Source organism: Hyperolius riggenbachi, chromosome 12 (genome assembly GCF_040937935.1).
Source record: "Hyperolius riggenbachi isolate aHypRig1 chromosome 12, aHypRig1.pri, whole genome shotgun sequence".
NCBI lineage: Eukaryota > Metazoa > Chordata > Amphibia > Anura > Hyperoliidae > Hyperolius > Hyperolius riggenbachi.
Window position 1 is genome coordinate 58,881,416 of NC_090657.1, and position 21,664 is coordinate 58,903,079.

The following is a 21,664-nucleotide window of genomic DNA, read 5'->3' on the forward strand; positions in this document are numbered from 1 at the left end:
GCTCCATCAGCCCTGGCTTTGGGTTTATCCACCTCCTGTTTACTCCTGTTGGTGGTGCGGACAGTCTCGGCATTATGAATAGTGCTGAGGACACATACATCACGTTTGTCCCATCTCAGAGCCATCATTTTGCCTTTCTGCCAGGCAACGACCTAACCCTTCTTCAGCTTCCTGGCAGAAAAGGCCGGCGGCAGATTGTGACGGTTAGCCCTCAAGGTACCATAGGCATCGGTTTTATGCTGGACCAGGTAATCAAAAAGTTCAGGGGAGCTGTAGAAATTGTCTGTCGTCAGGCAGTACCCCTGATCCAGCAATGGCTCAATTAGGGTTAGGACAGAGGAGGTGGCACACCCAAACTGGCTGAACTGAGGGGCAAATTTGGTGCCTTTGCCCGTGTAAATTACAGAGTTCCAGATGTACCCGGACTTGGCCTCACAGAGCATAAACGACTTCACCCCAAAGCGTGCCCTTTTTGATGCAATAAATTGCACCCAGCTCAGTCTCCCCTTATATGCCATGAGGCTTTCGTCAACCGTGATGTCGTGATCTGGAACATACACAGCCTTGAAGTTCACAACAATCATCTGGTATAGGTCCCAAATTTTTTTCAGCTTGGGTGCGGGATGGGTGGCCTCATCAAACTCCTCGTTGTTTCCGAAGTGCAAATACTTCATGATGAGGGTGTACCGTGGCTCGGACATAACAGATCCAAAGAAGGGCGTACTGAGGATCTTATTAGTGGTCCAGTACCACTTCTGCAGCGGCTTACCAACAACTCCCTGGAGGATGACGAGCCCCAGGAACACCCAGATGTCGTTGCTGGTCACAGGTTCCCACTTCCTTCTCCGCGAGAACCTGGGTAAAGAAGATTCCTGCTGATGTTGCGCTGCATAGCGATTCGTCTCCTCAACGATCTTGCAGATGACGTCATCAGTCAGGAAGAGCTCCAGAAAGGACAGCGGACTCTCGTCGCACGCGCTCTTCTGCCCGGGTGCCCCTGTGAAGGGGAACCTGGGTGGCGGAGCTTGAGTGGGGCTCCCCAGCTCACACCAGGTGCGTGCGACCGTCACTGGCTCCTCGGCTTCCTTATCACTGGTCTCCGTCTCCGAAGACAGGTTACCGGGAACCTCGCTGTCTGTCGATTCCTCTAGGAGCTCGTCTTCGCTGTCGCTTGCCTCGAGGACATCCAGCAACTCCTCGTCACGCACACGCCTCCGGGAGGACGAGGCCATGACTCCAAGCAGGGTTCGGGGTCACGGGCAGCGACAAAAAAACAAAAAAAAAAAAAACAGCAAAAGCAAACGCACAGGGATCACAGCGTCTTGAAAAAGACGGAAAGCAATACGCAATCTGACAGTAATATGAACGAAGCTAAGGCTGGAAAAAAGCAGTAATCGCACAGAAATCGCACAGAAATCACAGATGATAGCTGACAACAGACTAACACTGGACGCTGGGGACTCTGAAAGAGGGAGAGGCAGTAACGGTTCAGGTCTTTTATTGAGAGCTGACAGGTGTTTGTGTTTGTGCAAACAACTTTTTGAATTACAGTAGCATGATTGGATTACATAGTTTGTTTCCCTATGTAATCTAATGATGCTGTCGCCGCGACAGACACTGGGGGGGCGCAGGAGCCGGCGTCAGAGGAAGTGGCTGGGCTGCCCCATCTTCCCTGACTGCCGGAACTCCGGAGAATTGCGGAGAGAAGAGGGGAGTGGGGACCGGAGGATCGGGGGAGCCGGGGACCGGCGATCAGAGCCCAGCAGGAGGGAGAGGGAGCCCCGCAGCAGCACAGAGAAGGCGGCCGAATGCACGCACTGCACAGCGGTGAGTGGGGGAAGTGCTGGACGAGCTGAGCTCGTCCGAAACACTAGCAGCAACTTTTTCTTGGACGAGCTCAGCTCGTCCAGAACGCTAGGGTGGTTAAAGTAAACCAGAGACGATCATTTATAAAAGATTTATACATACCTGGGGCTTCCTACAGACCCCTCCGCTCACTATGTCTTCCTACTCCTTCTCCCAGTCCCGGTAGAACCCCCGGCCGTAAGTTTGGCAAATTGGGGAGCACTGCGCACGCCCCGCCGCGTGTGCGCATCCCACCTCGGCTCCTTTGGCTGGGAACGCTCTGCTTCTGCGCAGTACTACTGAGCAGGCACAGAACGCTCCTAGCCATGAGACGTGGGGGCCCGTGCAGCTGTACTGCGCATGCGTCTACTGACCCCGTCTGGCCAAACTTACATGGCTTCTACCAGTACCAGGAGAAGGCGAAGGAAGAGGTTGTGGGATCGGTCGATGTATCTTTTTGTACCCCTCTTGTGTCCTCCACCCCTCCTGTTCTCCACCATGCAGAGTATCAGTGCAGTAATCAGTGACGCCTTATATCTCTGATGGCTTTCCCTAGTGCCGGTCACGTGTGGTGATGCAATCAGGAAAAGCTGGCACTAGAGGAAGCCATGAGGGAGAGATGCCGATGATCTTACGCTGACCAGACGTCCCGCTTTACCAGGGACAGGTCCCGAATTTGGGGTCCCGTCCCAGGCTGCATGAGGTCCCTGGAAATGTCCCGCTTTTAGACGTCCCAGCCTCGGGACTCTGGCCACCGTATTGCATGAACTGTCAGCGGCGTCTAATAGATGCTGCGCCAGTTCATAGCCTGCAGCCCCGCTGCAACCTGCCTAGTCTTCCGGCAGGCAGAGCAGGGCTACGGGAAGATGGTGTGACTATTTGTGTCTCCAGTACAGGGCTTCGGGCGCCATCTTTCCATAGCCCTGCTCTGCCTGTCAGCGTGGGAGGTTGGAGGAGGATCTCCGGGGGAGCTGCACACCAGAGGCCAGGAGAGGGGACTTGTCAGGTGAGTAAATTATTTTTTTTGCTGCTGAAATGTCACCCAAATTGCGTTTATTTTCCGCTGAAATGTGGCCCGCATTTCAGCAGCAAAAAAAAAAAAAAAAAGAATTTACTCACCTGACAGAAGTCCCGTCTCCCATTGTGAATACAATGGGTTTGATTCACAAAAGAGTGCCAAGTGTTAGCACGCCAGTGAAAAGCCACTTAGCATGTGCAAACTGGCTTTGCACGGGCTGATATGCGCGCAAAGTTTTACGCACACCGCTCCGCGTGCAAAATCAACCGCTTCGCATGCTTAGTAGCGTGATAAACATACTTTGCATGCGAAGCGGCTGATATTGCATGCGAAGCGGTGCACGCAAAAACTTTGCACATGCAAACTTTTACGCGTGCTAAAATAGCACGCAATCAGTAAACGCTTTGCCATGCAAACTACTTAGCACCCTAGTTTGCACGTGCAAAGCTTTTAGGCGTGCTGTGTTAGCAGTGAATCAAGCCCAATGTATTTATTCTTAAAAGCACCCGGGAAATCGCAATTCTAAATGCTTTTTCAAGCGTTTTGCGTTTTCCCTATACCTTCCATTGAGCAAAAAATGCTCAGAAAATGGTACCTGTAACGCTCACATGTGAACGTTCTCATAGGAAATCATTGCACAAGCGCTTTTAGGGTGATTTCTAAAAGTCGACAGCGCTAAAAAAAAAAAAAAAAAAAAAAAAAAAGGGTGAACAAGCCCTTAAAGCTGCACAGTGCTGAATTGTGAAAAATGGCCTGGTCACTAGGGGGGTGTAAGCCTATGGTCCTCAAGTGGTTAAGGTGAAGTGGCACCGGGGTGAGAGGGTTAGGCATCAGTAGAGGGAAGGTTCTGTGCAAGGACGCCTCTGGCCATTTTGTCACTCCAGAAGAGTAAAACCTGTGGCGCCCCCCCATGAAAATAATCGTAATGCAGCAATGTTTCATCATAAAATAAACGCAACGCAGCAATTTTTCATCAGAAAATAATCGTAGAGGCAGCGGCACGACATGACAGGCAGCACAGCTGATTGTAATAGCGGTGGTCAGCTGCAGTCTCTCACCCCCGCCTACCCCTAACCCCGCGCAGCATCGCTCCCCCCCCCCCCCCTCCATTCATGCCGCTCCAAGCGACCGCTTATACCGCCAGGCGGTTGAGGCGCCCCTGATTCTGTGTAAGAGTAGGGGTATGTTTAGCCATAGTAAGATATTGTTAAAGATTACTGATATTTTAATATCTATATTCAGTAGTAAAATATTTCTTTATAATAATTTTAAAGATCTGATATTCTATTAGCGGCAATCCCCTGCAGCCTTTTTTCATGTATGCATTTGTAACTAGGGAATTATTTCTATAAAATGAGTCAATTGGTTACCAAGAGTTTTAAACTGCTGATAACGTTTGAAAAACAATTTATTTTAAAAAGTGTAGGATTTATATTAGGAGGTGCCCAAATAAGATACAATAATTAAAAACTTACAGTCTAAAATCGCAAACATGTGCAATAAAAAATACGCATTATTCGCTGAAAAAGCCCCATCGCAAAATGCTAGCGATTTTGATAGCGTTTTGCTATCACCAGTGTGAATGGGCCCTAAAGGACAGATGTTAAGATATGCAATGATTTATATTGCCATTATATAGCTTATCTGCGGATCTAGAGTCATGTGACAATGTTGTCTGTTTGTTAACCAAGAAGTGTTAAATAAAGTTTACACAGGGAAACAAAACAAAAACAAAAAAAAAACTTACAGTCTATAATAGGGAATAGGAAATGTAAGTAAAACATGCTGTATGGCCATACAGCACAGGCACTGACCTGACAAAGTGGCTGCAATATCACGAAATGCATTGTCACGTGTTAACAATAAATGTGTCAGCTGCTTATTTTTGCTTGGGTCCTCTTTTAATGTAAGTCTTTCGCTTGTACTCCCTAGTAGAAATAAAGTGACTCCGAACCCACATATATTATTGTAAAAAATCTTTCTTCAGTCAAACTGTGTTAGCATATGTTATTCTTCCAGCTTGCCACAGCTTTCACCGTTTGTTTATCTTTCTGACGCCGGGTCTGTAAACCATTGTAACCACTACAATTTTTCAGGCGCTGAAAAATAACGGGGGTGGGGCAATGAAAATAACATAACTATTATTTTTTACAATATTCATTTATAAATGCTTTAGTCAGTGTTTGCCCATTTTAATATACTGTATTTCCTCATTCCAATTTACATTCTGAAATGTATCACAGGTGGCAACATCTTTAGTCTTGTCAGGTGCAGCTCTGCGGAATGTTTATTTCTCAGAACAACTGAAAATGCCTGGTCTCCCAGAATGTTCTGGGAGGTGAATTTTGCATAGCTAAACAACATAGGCATTGCTGGGAGGGTGGGGCTGCATACGGTACTAATACACAGATAGTCATTTTCCTGGTTTCAGCAACAGAACCACTTCCTCTATGAAAGTGGGTTTGCTGAATAATTTACTGCATTCTACTATATGTCTTGTGAGGGACTAGCATGAATTGGTAGGCTTGGCAGACAGTGAGCAGGCTCTGACACAGTTTCAAGGTGCAAAACTTTGGCTATCATTCATAAAGGAGCTGTCGGTATGGAGAATCAGTGCGGGAAAACACCACATCAGAAGGAGCGGTACTTCCCGACCTCACACCGCTTGCGGTGATCTTCATGAATTAACATTTTGCTACATTTGTTCCGATAATCACCGCACAAGGCGGTGATTTATCACTCTGCTCGGTAGTGTCATTTTTTCATGCGGAAAGAGGCTTTATGAATGCTGACTTTGCCGAGTGTTCGGTAAAGTCAGCTGTTTTAAAGGGGAACTGAAGAGATAGGTATATGGAGGCTGTCATGTTTATTTCCTTTTAGACAATACCAGTTGCCTGGCAGCCCTGCTGATCCTCTGCCTCTAATACTATTAGACATAGCCCCTGAACAAGCATGCAGCAGATCAGGTGTTTCAGTGGTTCAGACTTATAAGTCTGATCTGACAAGACTAGCTGCATGCTTGTTTCTGGTTTTAATCAGATACTACTGCAGAGAAATAGACCAGCAGGGCTGCAAGGCAACTGGTATTGATTAAAAGGAAATAAACATGACAGCCTCCGTATACCTCTCTCTTCAGTTCCCCTTTAAGCATTTCCGCATGCGGAAATGCTTTATGAATGATAGCCATTGTGTTTTTATTCCACAGCAAAGTGGCACAAACAGTTCGAAGTCAGTAAGTCCACAGCAAAGCAAACCTTAACCTTTTCGGGACCATGTGAATGAGATCCTACGCCGCACTTGTGGCTGTTCTAGCCTGATGCGGCGTAGGATCTACGCCGGCCCGCAATTTCCGCTCCCGACGCGATCGTGCGCACCCGGAGGGGGAGATTAAGCTGTCATATGACAGCCGACATCTCCCCCGAGTGATCAGCAGCCATCGCGTATGGCTGCTGATCAAACGATCACTACGATCGCCGTCGGATCGTAGTGATCTGTTTGACAGCTGCGGCGGCAGGGGGGGAAAGAAGAGGATCCACTCACCTCCCTGCCGTTCCAGCGACGATCGGCGCCCCCCTCCGCTCTGGCCGGCATCTCCGCTTCATCTGACGTCAGCGCCGGGTCCCGGCTTGATGACATCATCAAGCCGCGACCCGGAACTGCTCGTCAGACAGAACGGAGATGCCGGCCGGAGAAGAGGGTCCTGTGCGGCTCATCGCTGGAGCCTGGAAGGTAAGTGAAGGCTGCGGGCAGAAGGGGGAGGCACAGGCCACCATGGGGGACACCACTCTAGCCAGCCACACACGGGATCCGGCCGCCTGACCCCCCCAAACGCGCGCACCCCCTTCCCGCGCAAAATGACTGGTCCTTAAGGGGGGGTAGGTGGCCGGTCCCGAAAAGGTTAATATGCAGCAGGTTTCAAACAGCACTTTCCATGCAAAGTCCATATGAAAGGTGGCAGCCTTTGAGGAATACAATCCTGGATAAACCCCAGCAGTTTTGTCAGAGTCTCTGACTAGCAGCCATGCTGCTCACACACACTCACTCCCAACCAGGAAGTGATCACCTTTTTTTATGTGTCAGCTGTGAAGCTGACCAGTTGAGGTAAAACCTGGAGTGCAATTCCACCCAGGATAGGACGACCAGAAGCTCCCACCCTCCCTGCTTCTGACCAGCTCCAGCCCAATAGTGAGACTTAGCTATACACATAACCAAGCCACACAAACTCTGGCGCTGCTACTGTATGTAGCGTCGGATCCTGGGTGCAACATACCTCCCGTCTACCATCATTCCAGACAGAGGGAATAAATATTTTCTATTCACTTTGTCACAGTCTCTACAGTGCCTGTAAAGAGAGGGATATAGAATACCAGTTGCCTGGCTGTCCTGCTGATCCTCTGCCTTTTAGACTCTGTTCACACCTAAAACCGCAAAACACCGGCAATTACCTCTAGCGTTTTGCTAACTGCAAACGTGGCAGTGAGAACACTGCCATAGTGTTACATGTGTTCGCGGCTTTTAAAAAACGCTACCGATTTGGCTTAAGCGGGAATCGCGCGATTCCCGCTCAAGTGTGAATGGACCCTTAATACATTTAGCCATAGACCCTAAACAAGCATGCAGCAGATCAGGTGTTTCTGCCATTAATGTCAGATCTGACAAGACTAGCTGCATGCTTGTTTCTGGTGTGATTCAGACACTACTGCAGCCAAATAGATCAGCAGGGCTGTCAAGCAACTGGTATTGTTTAACCACTTGAGGACCACAGTTTTTCTACCCCTTAAGGATCAGAGCCTTTTTTTCCATTCAGACCACTGCAGCTTTCACGGTTTATTGCTCGGTCATACAACCTACTATCTAAATGAATTTTCCCTCCTTTTCTTGTCACTAATACAGCTTTCTTTTGGTGCTATTTGATTGCTCCTGCGAGTTTTACTTTTTATTATATTCATCAAAAAAGACATGAATTTTGTCAAAAAAATGATTTTTTTTAAATTCCTATGATAAAATTTGTCAAATAAAGTAACATTTCTGTATACATTTTTGTCCAAATGTATTGTGCTACATGTCTTTGAGAAAAAAAAAACATTCAGTGTATATTTATTGGTTTGGGTAAAAGTTATAGCGTTTACAAACTATGGTGCAAAAAGTTAATTTTCCCATTTTGAAGCATCTCCGACTTTTCTGACCACCTGTCAGGTTTCATGAGGTGCTAAAATTCCAGGATAGTATAAATAGCCCCCAAATTACCCCATTTTGGAAAGAAGACATCCCAAAGTATTCACTGAAAGGCATGGTGAGTTCATAGAAGATTTTATTTTTTGTCACAAGTTAGCGGAAAATGACAGTTTGAGACAAAAAAAAAAGTTTCAATTTCCGCTAACTTGTGACAAAAAAAAATGAAATCTGCCACGGACTCACCATGCCCCTCTCTGAATACCTTGAAGTGTCTACTTTCCAAAAGGGGGTCATTTGTGGGGTGTGTTTACTATCCTGGCATTTTGGGGGGTGCTAAATTGTAAGCACCCCTGTAAAGCCTAAAGGTGCTCATTGGACTTTGGGCCCCTTAGCGCAGTTAGGTTAGGCTGCAAAAAAGTGCCACACATGTGGTATTGCCGTACTCAGGAGAAGTAGTACAATGTGTTTTGGGGTGTATTTTTACACATACCCATGCTGGGTGGGAGAAATATCTCTGTAAATGACAATTTTTTGATTTTTTTTTTTACACACAATTGTCTATTTACAGAGATATTTCTCCCACCCAGCATGGGTATGTGTAAAAATACAACCCAAAACACATTATACTACTTCTCCTGAGTATGGCGATACCACATGTGTGGCACTTTTTTGCACCCTAACTGCGCTAAGGGGCCGAACATCCTATGAGTACCTTTAGGATTTCACAGGTCATTTTGAGGCATTTGGTTTCTAGACTACTCCTCACGGTTTAGGGCCCCTAAAATGCCAGGGCAGTATAGGAACCCCACAAGTGACCCCATTTTAGAAAGAAGACACCCCAAGGTATTCCATTAGTAGTATGGTGAATTTATAGAAGATTTTATTTTTTTGTCACAAGTTAGCGGAAATTGATTTTTTTTTTCCACAAAGTGTCATTTTCCACTCACCATACTACTAACGGAATACCTTGGGGTGTCTTCTTTCTAAAATGGGGTCACTTGTGGGCTTCCTACACTGCCCTGGCATTTTAGGGGCCCTAAACCGTGAGGAGTAGTCTGGAAAGCAAATGCCTCAAAATGACCTGTGAATAGGACGTTGGGCCCCTTAGCACACCTAGACTGCAAAAAAGTGTCACACATGTCCTATTCACGGGTCGTTTTGAGGCATTTGGTTTCTAGACTACTCACGGTTTAGGGCCCCTAAAATGCCAGGGCAGTATTGGAACCCCACAAGTGACCTCATTTTAGAAAGAAGACACCCCAAGGTATTCCGTTAGGAGTATGGTGAGTTCATAGAAGATTTTATTTTTTGTCACAAGTTAGTGGAAAATGACACTTTGTGAAAAAAACAATAAAAATCAATTTCCGCTAACTTTTGACAAAAAATAAAACCTTCTATGAACTCGTCATACACCTAACGGAATACCTTGGGGTGTCTTTTTTTTTCTAAAATGGGGTCACTTGTGGGGTTCCTATACTGCCCTGGCATTTTAGGGGCCCAAAACCGCGAGGAGTAGTCTGGAAACCAAATGCTACAAAATGACTGTTCAGGGGTATAAGCATCTGCAAATTTTGATGACAGGTGGTCTATGAGGGGGCGAATTTTGTGGAACCGGTCATAAGCAGGGTGGCCTCTTAGATGACAGGTTGTATTGGGCCTGATCTGATGGATAGGAGTGCTAGGGGGGTGACAGGAGGTGATTGATGGGTGTCTCAGGGGGTGATTAGAGGGGAAAATAGATGCAATCAATGCACTGGGGAGGTGATCGGAAGGGGATCTGAGGGTTTGGCCGAGTGATCATGAGCCCACATGGGGCAAATTAGGGCCTGATCTGATGAGTAGGTGTGCTAGGGGGTGACAGGTGGTGACAGGAGGTGATTGATGGGTGTTTCAAGGTGTGCTTAGAGGGGGGAATAGATGCAAGCAATGCACTGGCAAGGTGATCAGGGCTGGGGTCTGAGGGTGTGGGCGGGTGATTGGGTGCCCTAGGGGCAGATAGGGGTCTGATCTGATGGGTAGCAGTGACAGGTGGTGACAGGGGGTGATTGATGGGTAATTAGTGGGTGTTTAGAGGAGAGAACAGATGTAAACAATGCACTTGGGAGGTGATCTGACGGCGGGTTTGCGGGCGATCTGATGGTGTGGGTGGGTGATCAGATTGCCCGCAAGGGGCAGGTTAGGGGCTGATTGATGGGTGGCAGTGACAGGGGGTGATTGATGGGTGATTGACAGGTGATCAGTTGGTTATTACAGGGAAGAACAGATGTAAATAATGCACTGGCGAATTTATATGGGGGGGTCTGAGGGCAATCTGAGCATGTGGGCGGTTGATTGGGTGCTCGCAAGGGGCAAATTAGGGTCTAATCTGATGGGTAACAGTGACAGGTGGTGATAGAGGGGGATTGATGGGTGATTAGTGGGTGTTTAGAGGAGAGAACATATGTAAACAATGCACTTGGGAGGTGATCTGACGGCGGGTTTGCAGGGGATCTGATGGTGTGGTTGGGTGATCAGATTGCCCGCAAGGGGCAGGTTAGGGGCTGATTGATGGGTGGCAGTGACAGGGGGTGATTGACAGGTGATCAGTGGGTTATTACAGGGAAGAACAGATGTAAATAATGCGGAGCCAGTTGCCAGGGGAAGTGTGCGTCACCAGTGACGCGATCGCTCCCCCGGCATACCGAAAGGACGCAACGCCCATGGGCGTATTGCGGTCCTTTTGGTATCCACTTTGCCGCCGCCCATCGGCTGTGGGCGGTCGACAAGTGGTTAAAAGGAAATAAATATGGCAACCTCCATATCCCCCTCATTACAGTTATCCTTTAAAGCAGGGGTCCCTAACCTTTTTTGGCCTGGGGAGTGCTATCCAGACCAAACTTTTCCCTGGGGGGGGGGCGTGTTTGTGTTGCGTGCGTGGCAGGTGGTGGGGGCAGGTGCAGTGGAAAAATGATTTGGAGTGTATAGGTATGTAGGTAACCAGGTACAGGGTATCTAGATATAGTTGCCCCCAGTATAGGTAGCCAGTATCGTTGCCCCAGTATAGGTAGTATAGTTACCCCAGCATAGATAGTATAGTTGCCTCAGTATAGGGAGTATAGTAGCCCCACTATAGGGAGTATAGTTACCCATGCATAGGTAGTATAGTTGCCCCAATATAGGTAATATAGTTGCCCCAATATAGGTAATATAGTTGCCCCAGTATAGGTAGTATAGTTGCCCCAGTATATGGAGTATAGTAGCCCCAGTATAGGTAGTATAGTTAACCAAGTATAGGGAATATAGTTGCCCCAGTGCCCCAGACCGTGTTACATAAAAAAGGAAGCGGCCGCCAGCTAAGGTTACACGAGCGGTTGGGGGGGGGGGGGGGATAGTTGGGGAGGATTGGGCAAGAGGCCAGACCCAGAGGTTGGGGACTCCTGCTTTAAAGGTAGAAATACATTTTTGCATGTAAACAGGTCAGTAACTGTGCTCCTGTAAGTAATTAAAGTGAACCTCCGGACTAAAAATTTACTTAGCAGAACTGAAAAGGCTTGGTGTTTCTTTAACAGTTTCACAGCATCAGAACTTTGTTTTTCTTACCAAAGCATCATTTTTAGCTACATTTTAACTAAGCTCCATCCATCAAAGAAAAAAAACCCGGGCTTTTTTTCCCTGATGCTGTGCAGAGCATGATGGGATTTCCTATGTTGTTGTTCACGTTGCCTAGAAACTGGGAGAGGTGCTCAGGACATAGGACAGTTGGAACTGTGTCTCATGCTCCGTCACATCCTTTCAACCAAAAAGATGGCTGCCATCATGAAATCAAACATTTGCCTGTTCTTTTAAAACAGTGTGGGTAAGAGATTATATTGATTCTATTACCTATCCATTTTAATTAACATAACTAATGTAACCTAATGACAGTATGTCTGTTTAGGCTGGAGTTCCTCTTTAAGTAAATAAACTGACCGTTACTTTTTAAGCATTTAACCATATCTTACTATCTGCGTGCAAGAGGTGATTTGTGAGGTGACAGGTCCTCATTTACCTTCTATTGCTTGTCTTTTGTTTCAGACTGGTGTTCCGAATTTCTTGAAGAGCATCCAGAAGGCCTGCAATGGATATAAGCAATACAAGCAGCAGAAGAGTTCATGATAACTGATTTCTGAACTTTGCTGGGGCAAATCGGGTGCAGCCGTCTAGAGACTAAACTAGTTCTGATCACATTGGAAGCGACTTCTCTCTTTATTCTGTTTACAAATACTTTTTTTTTCTTCATTCAAGCAAACCTAAAGCCTAAATAAACTGTTAAGATAAACAATGCTATGTGAAGTCCCAATCCTAAATAGGACTTTCCAAGAATCCACCAGTCTTATTTTGTAACTAAAAGTTTAAAATCTAAGTTAAAAGCTTTTTCAGTCTCAGGTGAATGACAATAATATTTTAAATATTTTTTGGCTTCCATACAGACAGATCTTTAAAGTAAAACCTGAACTTTTGCACAGGACAGAAGAAAACATAGAGAAATGCTCCCTGTATGTATTTAGAGTGTTTAGCATATCTAATTCTCCCTCATCTTTGACTAAACACAGTGTAATTTGATCTCTCAGCTGTGTCAGCTCAGGAATCTCCTCTGCCACGGCAGAGCTGCTAATTTGTAAACACAGGATGTTAACCCTATGTCTGCTTCCATGAAAGCAGGAAGTAGACACACTGCAGATTTATTGCAGGATTGTACCAGCTGTAACAAAGAAATGCTTTTCTTTAAAAGCATATTAGGCTGTTGTGTATATTTTAGAGCAGAGAGGAAGTTCTGAGTTCAGGTCCGTTTTAACTGTTGACCTATTTTATCGATTCCCTGGACTCAAAAAAGTGTTTCATGAGTGTGTACACATGCACAATAACTGCACATCTGTGACAAATTTCACAATGTAAATCACGGTGAGGAAATATTTTACTATGGGCAAGGCAAAATAATTTATTAATGAATATTGTAAAAAAAAAAAAAGTAAGCAGTTTTATTTATTATGTTATTTTTACTACAGTTCCTCTTTAACCCTTTAGCAGCTTCAATAGAGTTATCTAGTTTGAGATAAGTGCACTGCTTTTGACCTCAGCCGGCAGAACTCTTTGTGCTGTAAATTCTTGGAATGCTTGGATCTCTCTCTGCTAGCAGAAGAAACAGAAACTGAAAGCAGAAGTCCTCTGTTATTGTCTCACACTGCCCCCTAGTGACAAGTGGCCATAAATACTTGTTACAGCAGTACTATTTAGTAGCAAGCAAATATAAGAACAAAAAAAATGTGCTCAAATAAATGTGCTCTAAATAAAGGATTAATAACCCTGTCAGAGTAGAAGCTAGCGTGTGTACAGGAGCCTCCGACCTCGCTTAAAGATCTGACTTCGGCACCAAGAATGCCTTGTTCCCCCTCCCCCCAAGCGCATTGATGTCCTCCTCACCCCGCCCACCAGAAGCCACTCAGTTGTGCATCATCACTTCGCCATAGCAACAGAATGGTCACTAGCCTCTAGGGTAGAAATGTGTCTATTCAGCATTTAATCTAAACTGTCACCCAAGGGATAGAGTCCAATCAATCCCTGCAAGTAGCAGAACTACAGTGCTTATATACAAGGCTTCACACTGCTGTACAGAGAAGAGTCCTGAATTCTTAACCCTTACAGTGAGAAAAAAAAGAAATGCGGGCAAGTTCTATATAGGTTTGGAACTTTATATATAGTGCACATGATTATGTTATCATGTTACATCTCACTTCAGGTACCCTTTAATGTCACACCATAACAAATACATGCACTGATGTACAGAGTGTTTGAGCAAGGAAGATTTGGGCTACGTTCACAGTCATGTTGTTGTGTGGTCGCTTGGTAACGTGGCTTGCCACACTGCAATGCACCACCTATGCAGGAGTGTTGCTTCCCTCATGTGGGCGGAGTTTACTCATCCGAGAAGCACCTCTGAGTAGTGCAACAAAGCAACTTTGCACGCGAAGAGCTCTAGAAAACTGGATGAAAGGAAAACAGATTTCTAACAACTGTACTTTTCTTTTTCTACTGTCATTATGTCAAAGTTTATTAACTTATTTACGAACAAGAGTGAGAAACTGCAACCAAAATGACCTCTCCACCCATCCGTATGACAAAATGCAGCACAAAGGAACCTCCCACAGTGAAAGACTTCCACCAATAATTTTAGGATACCTCATTCCACACCCAGATCCTCCCTAGTGTACTGATTTCACCGCACAGAATGATTGGGTTTTTGGACGTCACAAGAAACTGAGGCTCCCCCAAATTGGGAGAAGATTGCATCTGTTTAAGAGGAAACCTAGACCATGTGACTACTATTCTCCACCTGGAATTCAGGTGGTTAAACCCTCTTTGTTATAAGGGGGACACATGTTTAGGCGATCTGCTATCTGCAGGCTAAGCAATGGTGCCTTTACTCCTGGTCTTGAAGTACTGCTTACATTTTCTCTTAAATTCTGCTGGTAATTGCGTTTGCTGAAATTGCGCCTTTCTGGAAAATAAAGTGATGCGAGCATAATCAGCTTTTGTGTTTTCATTTCAAAAGGTGAGATGCTGTTTGGAGGTAAGTTGTATAGCATTGATGTAGTGAGCCACATGCCTTCACTGAGGCTGCAGCTTCCTGTTCCTGCAGACGTCCCTGTTGCCATGGTGATGTGTATACAGTTGATCTTCTAAGCAGCGGAAGTGTCAGACACGTCTTCAGCTTCTCTTGGGTTTCAGCAACATCAGCAATTTCCTCAAGAGCCAGACAGGAGAAATACTGACTAACAGCTTGTACAATTAGCTAGCTAACTTGGGGGTTGATTCACTTTGTAGGACAAGATCCCTGCACTTTGGTTGGCTCAATAGGTTGCCTGTCACTTGCCTATTGAGCCAAAGTGCGGGGACCTCGTCCTACAATGTCACTGGACCTGACAAGGTCCAGAGTGGGACAATTGGAGCAGCCATTCATTTTTAGGTAGAGTGAGTAAGTTAGTAGTGCATGCTACAGCAGTAGCATGCCTACTTTGACATTTTTATTTGCGCTGCCACACTAATCTGTAGTGGCAGTGTAGCTTAGTGAATCAACCCCTACTGATTTGTATGTGAGACAGATGTAGCCATCAAAAGAGCCACATCTGGCTCCCCAGCCATAGCTTCCCTAACCCTGCTATAGAAGTACAGCATACAATATTGTCAGCGCGCCTAACTAGGCTGCAACTGAAATGAAACCAACAGAGGTGTGCATCGCCCCCTAGGGACTTAAATACACACCTTGAATACAAATCAGATGCAAACTATGCATACTTTCCATCTGATTTGTATTCAAGGTGTGTATTTAAATCCCTCCCTAGGGGGCACTGCACACCTCTGTTGGTTTTATTTCAGTTGCAGCCTGATTAGGAGGAGAAAATGGTAGACCATTTGTGGCTAGCAGCCCCAGGTTTACACTGTTTTAATTGTTAGTGGTTAGGGGTCTTCTGTGAGGGCATGTCAACGTTGTGGAAGAGTCTAGTACTGAATGATCTCCGTGCAAACTGTTTTTGGAAGCTAAAGTCTTCACATTTACTGCATCTGTTGTGAATGCAAGTTGTGTAATCTGCCTGTGTTTTGAGCTCTGCACATCTATGCAGCTGGTCAATTCGGGTGCAGCCTGCATTTGAAAGCACTGCCATTTTCTCCTGTTGTACATTTTATAGACGTGCTCCTATTGCCATGGTAACAGCCGGAGTTCGAAGAAACACATGACAAAAGTAGCACAAATAATTAGTGGGACTGCATATGTACTAGAGCTTGCTCGCATCAGGGGCCAGTAGGTCCATGTGCAATTTGACATTCTGGACAACGCATGCATACATATCTGAGATACACGTGCGTTATCTAGATTAGCGGCAATTTCGGCAATGGCTTTGTCTGAAACACCGCTGTATGGAGTTATTTTTTTCTCTGAACAATATAGGGGATGGTGGATCTGTGTGCAATGCAATGTTCTGGACAACACATACGTATCTAAGATACATCTGCGTTGCCTAGGGCGGTGCTAGTTTAGGGGACTCACGGCCACTTCCTGCTTGCAACAATATAGCCCGAACCACTAGTTTGTAAGAAATTTACCAAATAGATTTAGGCGATGGGTGAGGGCCCTGGTGTGCAATGTTAGCGTTAATGTTTCCCTCTGGGTCCCACATTACAAATCCGTGGACACTACCAATTTTCCGTGAGCAGGAAGTGACTGTTGGTCTATGAGGTTTCCCACTGGCTCCCCTTAACTAGACTAACGCTACATTTCTTTTTTCGAGTCACTAGCACGCGCGAAAAACCCACATTAAAGTGGACCTGAACTTTTGCACAGAACAGAAGGAATACATAGAGAAATGTACCCTGCGCCATTTAGAGAGTTTAGCCTTTCTAACCCCTCCTCACATGTGACTAATCACAAGTGTAATTTGATCTCTCAGCGGTGTAAGCTGGCTGCCTTGGCAGAGCAGCTAATTTGTAAACACAGCTCTATGTCTGCTTTTATGAAAGCAGGAATTAGACACTGCAGATGTATTGCAGGATTTGTATCAACTGTAACAAAGAAATGTTTTTCTTTAAAGGTTATTATGCTATTGTTCAGCTGAACTGTTTTCCCAATTTCTAATTGAGAATCACTTCCAATTCAACCATGGCAGCTATCATACCTATTTAAAGGGGAACTGAAGTAAGAGGTATACGGAGGCTGCCATATTTATTTCCTTTTAATCAATACCAGTTGCCTGGCAGCCCTGCTGGTCTCTTTCTCTGTAGTAGTATCTGAATAACACCAGAAACAAGCATGCAGCTAGTCTTGTCAGATCTGACTTTAAAGTCTGAAACACCTGATCTGCAGCATGCTTGTTCAGGGGCTATGGCTAATAGTATTAGAGGCAGAGGATCAGCAGGGCTGCCAGGCAACTGGTATTGCTTAAAAGGAAATAAACATGGCAGCCTCCATATACCTCTCTCTTCAGTTGTCCTTTAAGCGCTGGAAGGAGGTCACTTGTGGCCTTGGTCAATTTGCGCCATTTAATTCCTAAGTGCCATTTATTGCAAAGTGCTTTACAACTTACCAAGAATTCACCCAGGAATTCAAACAGGATTCAACAGCCACAGGACTTTGCTGGAAACAACTACTCTGCATCCAGAACTGCCTCCAATACTGTTGCTGAAAGTGCCTCTGCTGGATATATGTTGCACTGCCAAGTAGAATCTGCTTCTTTATTTACACAGGTTTGCTTGCACTTCCTGCATACCTATATAAACTGTTTAGTAGTTGAAAAGTTCCTGGTTAGAATCGGACACACCATGTTTACTACACTTTTTCTTATGTTCAGCCTGTCTGCAAACATCTACAAGTTGCATTGCTACATGCATCCTCCCAGTGTACCACACTCCATATTCATTTCACCTGCTCTGCTTTCCTCACCTTGCTCAGCTTCTCATGAACTGTTAGCTCTCCTGAAATCTCTCTCTCCCTCCAGCAGCTCAAAAACCTCACAAACATTTAAATCCCATTCAAATTTGCTTACTTTCTCCCTCCTACTCTTACTTGCAGCTGGTGATATATCATCTAATCCTGGGCCACAGCCTGCTGCCAGACAAGCATCCCCTGCTGACCTGCTTCATACACTTCACAGCCCTCTGTCCACAAATAACCTCAACATCCATCCTAGCCCTAACCTTATTTCCATCCATCCCACCCAGAAACACATGCTCCCCCTACCCTGCGGTCTCTGGAATGTCAGATCAGTCCGCAATAAACTTACAGCGGTCCACAACCTCCTCCTCTGAAAATCCTTCACCATCCTCGCACTCACTGAGACATGGCTCACCCCCTCTGACTCTGCCGCAGAGGCTGCCCTCTCATACGGGGGCCTTCACCTCAGTCACACCCCCAGACCAGACAACAGGACCGAGGGAGGGGTGGGTCTGCTCCTCTCCCCATCCTGCACCTTCCGTGTCCTCACTCCACCTCCCTCCCTACAATTCACATTCGAGGTCCATACTATCCGCCTCTACAATTTCCTCCCAGCCATTGTTGCGGTCCTTTACCACCCTCCGTCAATCTCCACACGACAATTTCTCGACAACCTTGCCTCCTGGCTCCCACACATCCTCTCCTCTGACCTCCCCACCATCATCCTCGGGGATTTCAATATTCGCATCGATGAACCCAACGACTCTGTCGCGACCCGGCTACTCACCATAGTCAACTCACTTGGCCTAGTACAACACACCAACGCCCCCACCCACACTGCAGGTCACACTCTCGACCTTATATTCACTAAATCCACCACCATTACAGACCTTGACATCGCACCCTTCCCACCCTCAAACTATCACCTTCAACCTCCTCACAGAAGGCACCTCCAAACTACCTGCCCACCCACCTGGTCGATGGCAGTGAGACGTACGCAAGCTCAACCCTAATGTCCTTGCTGACCCCCTCCATGCCCTCTCCTCCACTCTCCCAACCCTAACCTGTCCTAATCTTGCTGCAGCTCAGTATTCAATTCACAAATCTGATTTCTATAAGATACACAAGATTGATCCTTTCAGAAGTATATTAAAATATAACTTTTATTAATTTATATAAAATCACTTATCATTATTTTTGTTGTTTTATTCTCAATTTATACACATAACAGAGTAGGGTTAACAGTATTTGAGAGAGCACCTGTACCTATGAAAATGATTTTTTTAACATTGCTCCAAGCCTAAACTCTGACTGGTTTGCTATTAACTTGCTACATATAAGACAATACCCCCCACCAATCCAACATGTTTCGACTCCCTAATTGGAGTCATCGTCAGGGAAAAAGTGCTTAGTGTAAAGGTTGCTAGTGCATTAAGAGAAAGCTAAAGCATTATATATACATCTGGTAAGAAAAACAACAAATGAGAGCGATGTGCTCTCTTGCTCTGACAGCATTGAACTGAATGTGTTTTCTGATCTGCTTATATACTCCATAGGGGAGGCGGTACTCATCATTGAACCCCCAGCCCTGGCGCACTACCCATACTCCCAACCTCCAGAGGGTAACACGTGCCATTGAATGGAAATGGAGGGAAACTCAACTTAACCAGGATTTCCTACAGTACAAGACTAACCTGCTGCAGTTCCACACTGCCCTTCCTCATGCGAAGCAGGAATACTTCACCAAGCTCATCGGAGCACAAGCTTCCAACCCCCGGCGTCTTTTTGCCACTTTCAACTCCCTGCTTAACCCCCCCCCCCCCCTCACGCACACACACACACACACACACACACACTCGTTTCCTCCCTCTCTGCCACAGATTTCAATCTTCACCTCCCACCCCTCCCAACCAGCTCCTCCTCCACCCTATCCTCCCCTCACCTCCTCCACTCCTACTACCACTGAGGAAGTCAACCACCTGCTGCAGACTTCCCATACCACTACCTCCCCCTTGACCCCATCCCTTCTGATTTACTCCAGCTTCACTTCACCGATTTGGCCCCAGTCCTCACTACCCTGTTTAACCTCTCCCTATCCACAGGCACCTTCCCCTCAGACTTCAAGCAGGCCACTGTACTACCCCTGCTCAAGAAACCCTCCATCGACCCCTCACTACCCTCCAACTACCAGCCTATCTCCCTCCTCCGCTTTGCCTCAAAACTCCTTGAGTGTCTGGTTAACAAACACCTGACGCAGTGCCTCAATGCCAACTCACTGCTGCTGCAATCTGGATTTCGGCCTGCCCACTCAACCGAAACAGCTCTCACTAAAGTGGTCAATGACCTTGCCTTAGCTAAAGCTGAAGGTAAATACTCCATTCTCCTCTTCCTTGACCTTTCAGCAGCTTTTGACACAGTAGATCATCCCCTACTCCTCCAGTCCATTGGCATTCACAACCTCGCCCTAACCTGGCTTTCATCCTACCTCTCCAACCGCTCCTTCACACCCTCCTTCGATGAGTCCTCATCCACCCCCAACCACCTCTCGGTGGGAGTCCCCTAAGGCTCGGTCCTTGGCCCCCTACTGTTCTCCCTATACACATCCTCCATTGGCAATGTTATCTCCTCCATGGGTTTTAACTGTCATCTGTATGCTGATGACACCCAGATCTACCTCCACACCTCTGACATATCCCCCACTACCATGGACAAGGTCTCCTCTTGGATGTCCACTAGGTTCCTGAAACAATCTAGACAAAACCGAATTTATGATCTTCCCACCCCGGCCTTCCTTGAAACTCCCAGATGTGCATGTCACTGTTAACCACACTACCATTCGCCCTACCTCTCAAGCCCGCTGTCTGGGTGTCACCCTGGACTCCGCACTCTCCTTCACTCCCCACATCCAAAACCTCACAAAGTCCTGCAACTTCCACCTTCGTAACATCTGCAAGATCTACCTTTCCTCCCCTCTGCCACCACCAAACTCCTCATCCATGCCCTCATAATTCCCCACCTTGACTACTGCAATGCCCTTCTGTCTGGCCTCCCTATGACCCGAATAGCCCCACTGCAGTCCATCATGAATGCGGCAGCCAGAATTATCCACTCCTCCCATCGCTCCACCACGGCGGCTCCCCTCCATGAATACCTCCACTGGCTTCCTATCCGGTCCAGAATCAGATTCAAGATACTGGGCTTGATTCACAAAACGGTGCTAACTGTTAGCACGGCTTTTCGCACATTTTAGCGCGTTTTCGTGTGAAAAAACGGTAATTGCAGCCAAAAAATCGCATTCGCGCGTTAACACTAATTTTAACGTTTGCACGTTAAAGATCATTTATCGCGCGAATGTTAGCGCCCGTAAAATTTGCATTAACGCGCGAATGCAAATTTTTGCACGCGATAACCATTATCACGCGAAATTTCACGTTACCACCGTTTTGTGAATCAAGCCCACTGTGTCTGACCTACAAATCTGTCCACAAAACCTGTCCAACCTACATTTCCGATCTTACTCAGAGGTACACACCTAGCCGCTCACTCCGCTCCTCGAATGAACTTCACCTGACCGCCCCCCGCATCACCCAGTCCCATGCACGCCTCCAGGACTTCTCAAGAGCTGCTCCAACACTATGGAACTCCCTACCTCCACCCATTAGGGCAGCCCCCTCCTTCAACATCTTCAAGAAGGCCCTCAAAACTCACCTTTTCACTCTATTTTTAAACTTTTTAGATACTTTTATTGTTTTGGCGCCTCTGTAGTCCTATAACTTCCCGCGGGGTATCTCCAGGACAAGCAACGTATGCTCACCTCAGTGTCCACTCACTCTCCCACGACAGAAGGGAGCACAGCCATATGCTCACCTCAGTGCCCACTCACTCTCCCACTACAGAAGGGAGCACAGCCGTATGCTCACCTCAGTGCCCACTCACTCTCCCACTACAGAAGGGAGCACAGCCATATGCTCACCTCAGTGCCCACTCACTCTCCCACTACAGAAGGGAGCACAGCCGTATGCTCACCTCAGTCACCTCACTCTCCCACTACAGAAGGAAGACAGCCGTATGCTCACCTCAGTGGCCACTCACTCTCCCACTACAGAAGGGAGCACAGCCGTATGCTCACCTCAGTGTCCGCTCACTCTCCCACTACAGAAGGGAGCACAGCCGTATGCTCACCT

General features: G+C 46.5%; 1 protein-coding gene across 1 annotated transcript in view; it reads left to right on the forward strand.

The window, feature by feature from the left end:
• The window catches only part of PCTP (phosphatidylcholine transfer protein), a 72,940-nt gene extending 58,361 nt beyond the window's left edge, over positions 1 to 14,579 (forward strand). The window contains exon 7 of the mRNA XM_068262238.1: positions 12,092 to 14,579. Within this exon, the coding sequence (XP_068118339.1) occupies positions 12,092 to 12,172 (81 nt within the window). The 3' untranslated portion in view covers positions 12,173 to 14,579. The remainder of the gene's footprint in view (positions 1 to 12,091) is intronic.
• Positions 14,580 to 21,664: the final 7,085 nt, after the last annotated feature.